This window comes from Pan troglodytes, chromosome 15 (genome assembly GCF_028858775.2).
Source record: "Pan troglodytes isolate AG18354 chromosome 15, NHGRI_mPanTro3-v2.0_pri, whole genome shotgun sequence".
In the NCBI taxonomy this organism is placed as follows: domain Eukaryota; kingdom Metazoa; phylum Chordata; class Mammalia; order Primates; family Hominidae; genus Pan; species Pan troglodytes.
The window spans coordinates 54,597,800-54,610,703 of NC_072413.2; the positions used below are offsets into that span (position 1 = coordinate 54,597,800).

Genomic DNA, 12,904 nt, shown 5'->3' on the forward strand with positions numbered 1-12,904 from the left:
TCTGAATCAATTGAGAAACAAGGTAATACAGTACAACGGGTGGGAGAATCACTTTTATTACTGATAATACTGAGATTGGAAAATGCAGCTTATATCTGTAGCCAAGGGGGCTTCCTCTTCCAGCATCCCAGAATAGACAGATTTACCCACTAGTCATAGGCAGTGCTGTGCAGGTCAGGCCTCTTCCCTGTCTCCCCCACCCCACTGGTGCCACAGAGATAGACTCTAGCCCTGGACAAGTGCTTCCTGTGGGTAGCTCACTTCCAGGACAAAGTGAGATGAAAAGGGAGGGCGCTGCAGGCCCAGTCCCAGCTCCCAAACTCCCCAGTCAGATCAGTCCCTACATCCTACAGGAGGAAATACATGAGGGGTCAGAGACAGGCCAGGACAGTGGAGCTTCTCCATGTGGAAGGAAACATCAGGAGTAAAGCAAAAGCATTTCTCTAACTCGTTCAGCCTGTATATTACTGGAGTTCAAGACTAAGGCCACAGTATTGAAATGAATGTGTGGATCTGAAAAGGGAGATGCACCTATCAAACTGGGAAGGAAGAATGTTTGAAAATAGAAAAATAAAATGACCTGGGCTTGGATTGGGGAAATCAGTTAACAAAACCTGAATGACAACAGGCACACACAACTAGGTGCATGCAGCATATTTAAAAAATATATGAGGAGCTGATTGATAGCATAAAATAGTCAACTGGACCCACTGGTTGCATGTCTTCTTTCACAGGTGGAACGATTCTGGATGCAGAGCAATGCAGTAGTGGCTGTCCTCGCTGGCATTGGTTTGGCTGCAGTTGTGTCTGAGACTAATCGAGTGCTGAATAGCAATGGGCTTCAGTGTCTGGAATGGCTTTCTGCAACTCTTTTTGTAGTTTACCAAATATATTCTAATTACAGGTAACATATGGTTATTTTTATGAAAAGTAGCTGTCAAGCCAGAGATACCTGAATATTTAGATTCTAACACTTTATTTCATTGTTAACTTCTACTGGTTTTCAAGACTCAAAGTGAGACAGCTTGGTTGAATGCAGTAGTTCTTTAACTTTTAGGGTCGTTAAACCTAAAAGTTAAAGCATGGGCGATGAATGGTTTCAGGCCATTGCAAACAAGGGTTTAGGTGGTGCATGTAGACAATTTGTGTCTTTTTCTCTTAAGAACCCAAGAGATACTTTTAGAATCCCTAGTACAGGTAAAATTCCATGACCTAAAATACCACTTAGATGGAGAGTAAAATGATTTAGAGTTTTTTGTATACCCTAAAATAATTCACTTTATGCTTCCCTTTATGTCCAGTTTACTCTGTAGTAGTAAATACTAATTTTTTTGAGACAAGGTCTTATTCTGTCCCCTAGGCTGGAGTACAGTGGCATGATCGTAGCTTACTACAGCCGTGAACTTCTGGGCTCAAGCAGTTCTCTGCCTCAGCCTCCTCAGTAGCTAGGACTATGGACACATGCCACCATTAGCATGCCTTTTTTCTTTTTTTTTGTAGAGACAAGGTCTCACTATGTTGCCTAGGCTGGTCCTGAACTCCTGGTCTCAAGCAAGCCTCCCTCTTCCGCCTCCCAAAGTGCTGGAATTAACAGGTGTGAACCACTATACCAGCCTTAATTATTTTTAAATTAAGTTCTAAAGTTTCTTAACTCATATATTATTAGTATTACATGTATTTTTCAAAAAATCTGTTTAATAACCATTACAATAAAAATCTCAGTCTAACATAAAAGACTAAGTCTTAGACTATAGTTCGTTTATTTCCAGCAATATCAAGTACACATTATGGAAATGGAAGAGAGAGTCCCTTGGAATTTTGCTATAGTGAGATTGGACTGGTATTATTTTAAAGGATTAAATTTTCTCTTTTAACTTAACTTTAAAAACCAATGTTCTTACCATTCAACCCTGCAATCTTATTACTGGGTATATACCCAAAGGAATATAAATCATTCTACCATAAAGACACATGCATGCGAATGTTTATTACAGCGCTATTCACAATAACAAAGACATGGAATCAACCTAAATGCCCATCAGTGGCAGATTGGAAAAAGAAAATGTGGTCCATATACACCATGGAACACTAGGCAGCCATAAAAAGAATGAGATCATGTCCTTTTTAGGAACATGGATGGAACTGGTGGCCATTATTCTTAGCAAATTAACAGAGGAACAGAAAACCTAATACTGCATCTTCTCACTTATAAGTGGGAACTAAATGATGAGAACTCATGGATACAATGAGGGAGAACAACAGACATTGGGGCCTACTTGAGAGTGGAGGCTGGGAGGAGGGAGAGGATCAGAAAAAAATAACTATTGTGTGCCAGGCTTAATACCTGGGTGACGAAATAATCTGTGCAACAAACCCTGTGACATGAATTTACCTTTATAACAACAAACTCACACGTGTACCCCGAACATAAAATAAAAGTTAAAAAAAACCACAACATTGTTCTTTATAATACTGGGGTAGAGCTGGTGTTAGGAAGGCCACCAGGAGGCCTTGAGAGAAGGGGCTGCGTGTCCTGGACACAACATCATCACTAGCTCAAGAAGGTGCACCAAGCCCACAGTGTGTTTCCCAACCTTTTCTTATCCCAGTCATCTCCTGGCTTAGGCCATTAGGGCAGTCCAGGTTCGACACCAGACATATTTGCACAGGCTAGGTGTTTTTATCTTGTTTTGATTTTTTTTATTTGTCCCAGGGGAATGGAATACATAGCACTTTTGCTAGGTGGCAAAATGTGCCTCATCACTCTGCAACATAGGGAATCAGGTAGGAAACAGTAATTTTTACATCAGTTACAAAGGCAGGGATAATATTCTGTTCCTAGAGGTGTTCATTTGCTTTGTGATACCCCAGATATTCTCAGCTCCATCAAAGGTAATGGACTTGGTAATAACAGAAAGGACATTGCTTGTCTCATTTTTTGATACTAATTACTGTTTTGTCGTCTTTTTCTTTTTTCATAGAATGCTGTCAGAATTCATGCCAGTTTTTCTTTGAAGTTAGAAAGTTCACTTCATTCTTGAAAAGAATGAAGTTATTGGCAATAGCAAATAATGCCTGGAGAGAAGTAAACAACTCAGGAAACTCATCCTCCCCTTGCTTCTCATTGGTCTCATTCCCTAGCAATTTCTTGATCTCCAAAGGCAGAGAGGGACGCAGGAGGCCTGTGATTCGGGGGAGAAGTGGAAAGGATCAACCTCTGCATGCAAGAAAATCATACAAATGCCATACAAATTCAAGTCAGAAATGGGCAGATTTCCTTTTGCATTTCTGAAAGTTCCTTTGAGTAAATGGAATGAACATAAAATTGCCTTAAACTCCAAGTGGAATCAGAAATCTTACTTTCTAAAAATAAAATTGGATTACACTTAGGGGGAAAAAAGGACCTATTCTTGTGTACTGATTCCCTTTTTCTGGAAATGATTATAAACTCCAGAAGTAAGCAGTAGACTGATTTTTTTTCAATTGCACAATTAGCTGCTGCTTATCAGGTGATAGTATTCTCTCTTCAAATATACATGTTATTTTAGAATGTATTGAAACACTAAATGTTGATTGTATGATGGGAAAAGAATGGCATAGAAAATAAGCCCAGTCTTATTAAAACTGTAGCAAAGTGTTGCTATTTTAATTTTTTTGGATCCTTTTATTTAGTGTTTGTGACCAAAGGACCAACTATGTGATTGATAAGTTCGCAAAGAACCTTCTCACCTCTATGCCTCATGATGCAATTATCTTACTCAGAGGAGATTTGCCAGGAAATTCTCTCCGTTACATGCATTACTGTGAGGGGTTGAGGCCTGACATTTCATTAGTGGATCAGGAAGTAAGTATATGAAAAATATACTTAGAATATAGCGATGATTTAAAAACATATGTTTTGGAAAAAACATCTTTTTTAAAATGGTGGATGGGTACAGTTTTCATGATCACTGTTAGGTAGAATATATATGACATTCTACATGTTAGGTAGAATATATATGGGCATACTTTTTTTTATTTTAACTAATAGTGTAAGTCACACTAGTTGCTTCTTTCTCATTTAAAAACATTTAAACTGAACGTTTTAAGAATTAATGTGTTTCATGTTAGATTCATAATGTTTTAGGTCTCTAGTTCATGTGACAAACCATAAAAGTGTTTGTTGTATGGTAAATCTATTTTTAAATTGTTATTTTACATTCAGGCCGGGTGCAGTGGCTCACGCCTGTAATCCCAGCACTTTGGGAGGCTGAGGCTGGCGGATCACGAGGTCAGGAGATCGAGACCATCCTGGCTAACATGGTGAAACCCCGTCTCTACTAAAAATACAAAAAATTAGCCGGGTGTGGTGGCACGTGCCTGTAGTCCCAGCTACTCGGGAGGCTGAGGCAGGAGAATGGTGTGAACCTGGGAGGCGGAGTTTGCAGTGAGCCGAGATCGTGTCACTGCACTCCAGCCTGGGCAACAGGGCGAGACTCCGTCTCAAAAAAAAAAAAAAAAAAAATTGTTATTTTATATTCAGCTAACTCAACCATTCAAATTTACCTTGCCCATTGGTCCAGGGATTAAAATAAATTATATGGAATATGAAATAAATCATACTGTAGGTAAGTAAACATTTCACTCAAAATAGAAATTATTAACCATAATTATGCTATAGAGTTTTTATATAAACTTTGTTAATGCTGTGACAAAAATACATTAAGAGAGGACTTGTGAAAATTTTGAGGGCTATGAAAACTTTTTTTTTCATTGAAGAACTATTTAAACTAAGATTTATTATTTAAGCCATAGATACATAAAAGGGAAGAAACCTGTCTCTGGTGTTTTTAGAGCAGTCATTAGGAAAAGAGAAATTCTTAATCTTAAAAGAATAATATGATGAATTCAGTTGAACAAATTATTAGGCATAGTACTTAATGCACTTTGTTGAATTAATGAATAATTATAATTTTTGGAGAAAACTTTATAAACAGATTTGTAAATATACAATTTTACATTTTTATAAGCAGTTGCATTTATATCATGGATGCCGATTGATTAATTTGAACTTCAGTCTAGATTCTGACAAAAGCTATGTTATTTGTTAATAACATGGTTCCACACTATGATTTTAAACACTGTTTAGAATGTCAGCTCCTGTAGTTGAGAAGCATGGATTAGAAAGTGAATTAGACCTAAACTCAAGTCCTCATTCTGTCACTTCCTGGATATGTGACATGGGGCTAATGATTTTTCCTCTCAGAGCTTCTGTTCCCTTATTTATGAAATGTAAGTCATCATTATGTAAGTTAGGGTGCATTTGAATGCAAGAAACAGAATACCTGACTTAAATGACTGAGTTTTTAGCCTCACATGAGACGCAGTCTGGAGATAGGTGATGTTAGGATTGATAATATGAGCAGTTCAGGGACGTCAGTTTCTGAGGCAGTTTTTCTGCCATTCTCTTGACTTTTCCCTCCCAGTCACAGGATGCATGCCCAGTTCCAAACATCACAACCTAAAACAAAGCACAGTGCTTCTTCTTGGGTATCTCCCTCTCTCTATTTATTGGAAATAACATGTGCCCCAGAAGCCCCCCAGCAGACCTCCACTCAGGCCCCACTGACCAATACTGAGTCATATACTCACACCTAAACTGCTCATTAGCAAAGGAGAATGACTAGACTGAGAACATTGCAGCCTGAGCTACCTGATCAAAATCAAGATTGCATTAGTGAAAAAGAAGAAGGTATTCACTGTTGAGTGGGCAATCAACAGTGTCTGATACAGTTATTCTCACATAGCAAGGTTATTTTGAGAACCAAATGAGGAACAGTAAAGTCCATAGCACACAGTGGGTATGTAATTAATATTAATATCCTCCAGAACCAGAACTATTGGGTAATAAAGCCTAATTCAGTAAGTATTTTTTGAGTATTTACAGTTTAGACTTAGATTAAAATTAATTTGTCATTTGCTAGGTAATGTCTTACATAAGACAAGTAAAACATAAGCACAATTTCTCAAATGATGATATCCGAACATAACAAAGCTTTGGTGGTGTAAATGGGAGTCTCTTCTTTAAAAAGAGGGAATGAATACATATCAAAGTATAGAGTTAAGTATGTGTTAAGTATAGAATTAAGTAAAATGATTTTTTCTAATATAAGTAAATTATTTAAATCAAAAGAATGTGTAAACTTGTAAGGATATGTAATTAATATAGGTCTACTAATAAATTCAGATAATTTGAAATGCCAAAAGAGTTTTTAACTTTGAGGCCTAGATTATTACATGATTGAGCTTCTCCAGGGCAGGGATTATATCTTATTCATTATAGATGAGCATACTTGATTTTTTTAATGAATAAAATAATGGCTATTTTGTCTAGGTTGTCTAGTCTGGCCATCAAAGGCATTTCAATTTCAGCAAACATGATTTGAGAACTGGCCAGGCGTGGTGGCTCACGTCTGTAATCCCAGAACTTTGGGAGGCCGAGGCGGGTGGAGCACTTGAGGCCAGGAGTTCGACACCAGCCTGGCCAACATGGTGAAACCCCGTGTCTACCAAAAATACAAAAATTAGTCGGGTGTAGTGGCATGTGCCTGCAATCTCAGCTACTCGGGAGGCTGAGGTAGGAGAATGAACCCAGACGGCGGAGCTTGCAGTGGGCTGAGATCATGCCACTGTACTCCAGCCTGGGTGACAGAGTGAGACTGTCTCAAAATAATAATAATAAATTTGAGAACTGTTCTATGCCAGGCAGTGTGCTAGGTGCAGATACACAGAGATGAAAAAATACAGTGCCTTTTCTCTAGGAGCTCACAGTCTGGTGAGGAACAGGCTCTCATAGAGGTGAGTACAAAGTACTAGAGGATCATGCCATTCTGGCTATGGAGACAGAGGAGGGCATCAGAGGAAGTGATATTTACAGTGGTTCTGAAAGTTGAATACACGTTCTCTAGGTCAGTGGTCCCCAACCTTTTTTACACCAGGGACCGGTTTTGTGAAGGACAGTATTTCCACAGACTGGGGGTTGGGGGTGGGGGTGGGGAATGGTCTCGGGATGAAACTGTTCCACCTGAGATCATCAGGCATTAGATTCTCTTAAGGAGCATGCAGCTTAGATCTCTCACATGTGCAGTTCACAATAGGTTCACACTCCTGTGAAAATCTAATGCTGCCACTGATCTGACAGGAGGCAGAGCACAGCAGTAATGCTGGCCCCTGCTGTGCGGCCCAGTTTGGGGACCCCTGCTCTAGGTATAAGAATGGGGGAAGGTCCTTCTGGGGAGTCAAATGCGGGAGGTAAATTGGAAGAAGGTACTGATGTGACTGATGATAGTCATAATAAAATCCAAAGTTTACATCACTAAAAAAGTAATCAGTACCACATTCTCAGTTGTGCTTATATTTTTCAATTATGTATATATTAGGTTGGTGCAAAAGTAATTTAGGTTTTTGCCATTACTTGATAAACTTGATTCTTTTTAAGAAATATATTAAAAGTCTGACATTATGTGTGACTTTTCTGGCAGATGATGACTTACGAGTGGTATTTACCCAAGATGGCAAAGCACTTGCCAGGTGTCAACTTTCCTGGGAACCGGTGGAATCCTGTGGAAGGAATATTACCTAGTGGAATGGTCACATTTAATCTTTATCATTTTCTTGAAGTAAATAAACAGTAAGCATTCTTTTTATATAATAGCTTTTCTAAAATCTTAAGCTTTTCTAAAGTTGTTTCTGTAGCAGCTGTGCATCATCCAAAAGACCAATTTTCTCTACCTATTTCCCTGTCACTGGTGAGATTATCTTTGTAATTAAATTGAATATCTGTGCATAAATGAGGCCAGGCAGAAATAAATGTTATTGTTTTGGATAAAGGAAAAATACAGACAGATTAGCAAGAACAGCAAATAAGATCTTAGTACAATTCACAGAAATTGGAGATGTGCCTGCCTACTTGAAATCATTGCAGGTGGATGGCAAGCAATTATAGTTCCCCTGATCAACACTATGGCCCCCCTTTTAAGTGTAAAGCAAATGTTTTCAGGAATAATCACTATATAAAAATAGCTTAAGAATTTTTATAAAGGATAAGACATTTTTATAAATAAAAACACCTACAGTTTATGCTAGCTGAGATAAAATATGAGAATTGTGAATTCTATACTTGAGAACATAAAATTATTTGTAGTTAGGTCAAGAATAAATAATTCCTCCGATGGTATAGTGTTCAGCATTTCTTCTGCCATGAAGTGCTTGAGATTGTCCAGAGCTTGAAGAAGAAACACTTATTTCATGATTTATTTTTTCTTATAAAGAAGACTTCAGAATGTCTTTGTAAATCCCAAAGTTAAATTATCCCTTGCTAAGAACATAATAATGTGGTATTTTGGGTGTTTAGAGCCTGAAGTTTATGTGGCTCGTGGAGTAAACGACAGTAATGGTTATAAATGCGCTGTGAGAGTAACATTTAATTATTCTATTCTAGATAAAATATTAGGAACCATTAACATCCCCAAGTTGGCATTTTTGTGAATTTTCGAGAATTCAATCCCACAAGCATTTACTGAATGTCTACTATGTTACAGCTTGTATTAGGCTCCAGCAGTAGAAAGATGAATGGGACTCAGTTCCAAATCCAAATAGAACACAATCTAGTTGTATACATACATAGATGTGAATACAACTAGCCATAATTTGGTGGGATAAGTTCTATACTATCAATGCCTTGTAAAGTGTCAGACATAGTATATACTCAATAGGTGTTTACTGAATAGATAGATGATTTAACTGACAACATATGCCAAGTATTCTGGCAGCATGGATAAGGAAGCCATTAATTCTGTTTGGGGACATTCATTCAGCATTTATTTAATAAAAATTGCATGTCCAAAATGTTCCAAGAACAATATGATGGAAGTATCGTATGCTCTTTGAGGAAACTCTAAACAACACGGAAAAGTGTGAAGACGATCAGTATCATCTGTCTCCCAAGGACAGCTGCTGTTAATATTTTGATAAATATTGTTGGATTCCACTCATCTTTAACATAAATGACTTATTTTTAAAACATACACATATTCATACATACTGTATTATATATAGCTGAGATATCATTTTCTGTCCAATTTTTTTAACCTACCATTATATCATAAGCATTTCCCCATGTATATTATTGTCATTGTTGGCTAATATTCTCATAAGATGCATAATAATTTAATGAATATTCTATTTTTGGGATATTCTCTCTGTTTCTAGACTTTTGCTCTTATAATATACAATTATGATAAACATTCTGCCCCATAAAGTTTTGTTAATGTTTTTGACTAACAAAGATCACTGCATAAATATGACTTATTTAATATCAGTTTTTAAAATAGTTTTTAAATTTAAAAGTTTCATGTGCTTGTTACAGAATGAGAAATGTTTTTAAAAACTGGAAGAAAACAGGGTCCTATTCACTCAGAAACAACACATATATAAAAAATGCATATTTTTTACAAAGGTGAAAGCATAAGTGTCCTGTTTTTTATATTTACTGTCATAAAACAATTTCCTTATGTTTTTACAAACTTTGTAAATACATGTACTGTAATTTAAAAATAATAAGCAAATAAAACTATTAGGAGATATTTAACATGATCTAATTTTAACTATAATAAAATTATACCTACAACAACTGCTTTTGTATATGTAGGGTTTTTTGTGGAGGGGCAGAATTTTAAATTATTAGTATAGATTCTCAGAAGTAAAATTACTAACTCAAAGGACATGCATTATTTAAAGGCATGTGATAGAGATAGTTTTCCCCCCAAAGGGATGGACCATCATCATATGAAAGTTATCTAAATGCATACCTCTGAAAGGAAGCTAGCTAATGTTTAGTGAGCACCTGTTATTTTAACATGCAGTAATATTTACTTTTCTTGTTAGGGGGTGTGGTATACAGTTCTATGAATTTTAACCCATGTATACATTTGTGTAACCACCACAGCAGTCAGGACACAGAGCAGTCCATGATTCCATAAATTTTCTTGTGCTGCTCCCGTATAGTCATACTGTCTCCTCAGGCCTAACCCTGGCAACCACTGATCTGTTCTTCATTATTATAGCTTTACCTTTTCCTGAGTGTCATATAAATAGAATCAAAGTATATAACCTGTTGATATTGGCATATTTCACTTAGTGTAGTGCCTTTGAGAACCATCCTAGTTGCTGTGTATATCAATAGTTTATTCTTTTTGTTTCTAAGTAATATTTCATTGTATGGATGTACTGTAGTTTGTTTATCCGTTTACTCATTGAAGGACAGTTGGGTTGTTTCCAGTTTGGGGCATTTATAAATAGAGCTGCTATAAACATTCATAAACAGGTTTGTGTGTGAGTATGTTTTCTGCATAGGGTTGGGATTGAGTTGTTTTCTTATTGTTGAGTTTTGAAAGTTCTGTATATATTCTAGGTACACAACCTCTGTCAAATATGCAGTTTGTAAATATTTTCTCGCAGTTGCTTGTCTTTTACAAGTGTCTTTTGCAGAGCAAAACTTTATTTCTTTGAAACTCAAATTCAATTTTTTTCTATGAATTATATTTTTGGTATCATATCTAAGAACTCTTTGCCTAATGCCAGATCACAAAGATTTTCTCATGTTTTCTTCTATGAGTTCTATAGTTTTGTTTTTGTGTTTGGATGTCAAATTGTCCTTATACTCTTTGCTACAAAGATTATCCTTTCTTCATTGCATTGTATTTGCACTTTTCGCTGTCTATACAAACGAAAAAAAATCTTCTGGGGTTTTTTATTGGTTTTAACTTAATTCGTGTTTTTGTGGTTTATCTTTTTTCATCCTTTTGTTTCTAACCAACCTATATCATATTTAAAATAGGTGTTTTATAGACAGCATATATTTGAGTCTTATTTTACTATCTCAGATCTCTATTTTTAATTGCTATGTCTACACCATTTGCATTTAATATAAATATTGATATGTTTAGATGTATGTCTACTATTATCTTTTTTTAGATTAATTGACTTTTTGTATTTCTTTTTTTTTTTTTCTTTTGAGATGGAGTCTCACTCTGTCACCCAGGCCAGGAGTACAGTGGCACAATCTTGGCTGACTGCAACCTCCACCTCCCAGGTTATAGCGATTCTCCTGCCTTAGCCTCCTGAGTAGCTGGGATTACAGGCATGTGCCACCAAGCCCAGCTAACTTTTGTATTTTTAGTAGAGACGGGGTTTCACCATGTTGGCCAGGCTGGTCTTGAACTCCTGACCTCAAGTGATCCACCTGCCTTGGCCTCCCAAAGTGCTAGGATTACAGGCGTGAGCCACCACGCCTGGCTGACTTTTTGTATTTCTTTTAAAAATGTTTATTGAGATTTTTTACTATATCGCTTGGTAAAGTTTTTGTTTTTGGTGTTTTTTTTTTTTTTGAAGCTGGTTGCTGTTGAGATTACAGCATCCATACTTAACTTGTCATGGTATACTTAGGAGTAATAATTTACCACTTCAAGCAGAATGTGGAAACCTTACTGTCATATAAGTCTTTTACTTTTTGTGTTATATATTATGTCAGATAGGGTCGTTTTTATTTCAGTTGTCATACATATATTAAAGAACTTAAGAGAAAAAAATATTCTACAATATTTATCAGATACTTACCAGATCTGTTGTTCTTTCTTCAATCCTGATATTCCACATTTTCCTCTTGTGTGATTTCCCTTCGTTCTGAGGATATTCCTTAAGTATTTCTTTTAAACCAAAACTATTAGCAGTGAATTCTCTTAGTTTTCCTTTATCTGAAAATGTCTTTATTTCATCTTCCTTTTCGAAGGATATTTGTGGAAATAGATTCTGGGTTGATAATACTGTTTTCCTCAGCATTTTAAAAATGTTACTTTAGGCTGGGCACAGTGGCTCATGCCTGTAATTCCAGCACTTTGGGAGGCTGAGGCAGGATTGCTTGAGCCCAGGAGTTCAAGACCAACCTTGACTACATAGGGAGACCCTGTCGCTACAAAAAAATAAAAATAAAAAATTAGCTGGACGTGGTGGTACACACCTGTGGTCCCAACTACTTGGGCAGCTGAGGTGAGAAGATTGTTTGAATGCAGGAGTTTGAGGCTGCAGTGAGCTATGATTGTGCCACTGCACTCCAGCCTAGGCAACAGAGCAAAACCCTATCTCAGAAAAAAAAAAAAGAAGAAGAAAAAAAGTCAGTTAATTTTTTTGGCCTGTGTAGCTTCTAATTAGAAATCCACAGTAATTCAAATCATTGTTCCCCTAGGTGAAATCTATTGTTTTTCTCTGGCCATTTTCAAGACTTTTTATTTGTCTTTAGTTTTCAGCAGTTTGATTATGATATATTTTAGCATGGATTTCTTTGCGTTAACTTGTTTGGAGTTTGCCAAATTTCCTCAACCTGTAAGATTGTATCTTTCACAAAATTTGGGAATTTTTCATACATTATGTCTTTAAATAATTTTTCCTGTTTCACAGTCTTTCTTTTCTCCTTCTGAGACTCTGATGAAATGAATTTAGACCTTTTGGTATTGTCCCACAGATGCCTGAACTCTGTGCTTTTTTTCAGTGTTTTTCTTTTTTTGTTTAAATTGTATCTTTTTTTTTCTCTGTCTTCAAATTCCCTGACATACTGTCTTGCCAAACTTATATTAAGCCATTTGGTTCCTTTTTATATATTTTACTTTTTTGTTGAGCTTCTCCATCTTTCCTTTTGTTTCTAGAGTATTTGCCCTTCCTTCTTGATGCATGCTTATAATAGTTGTTTTAAAGTCTTTGACAATTCTAGCATTTGTGTCATCTTAGAATTGACATCTATTGATTGTTTTTTCCCTTATGAGTTGAGATTTTTCTGGTTCTTCATATGCCGAGTAATTTTGGATTGTATCCT

At 36.4% G+C, this 12,904-nt stretch overlaps 1 protein-coding gene across 9 annotated transcripts in view; it reads left to right on the plus strand.

Annotated features, from left to right (window-relative positions):
• TMEM260 (transmembrane protein 260) overlaps positions 1–12,904 on the plus strand; it is a 72,808-nt gene that overhangs the window by 37,782 nt on the left and 22,122 nt on the right. For all 9 annotated transcript variants that reach the window (XR_010150951.1, XR_010150954.1, XR_010150952.1 and 6 more), the window contains exons 10-12: positions 735–904; positions 3,673–3,844; positions 7,521–7,669. Coding sequence is in view for 3 of the 9 variants with exons in the window: in XM_009427851.5 (XP_009426126.1) it covers positions 735–904; positions 3,673–3,844; positions 7,521–7,669 (491 nt within the window). In the remaining 6 variants the exon portion in view is untranslated. The remainder of the gene's footprint in view (positions 1–734; positions 905–3,672; positions 3,845–7,520; positions 7,670–12,904) is intronic.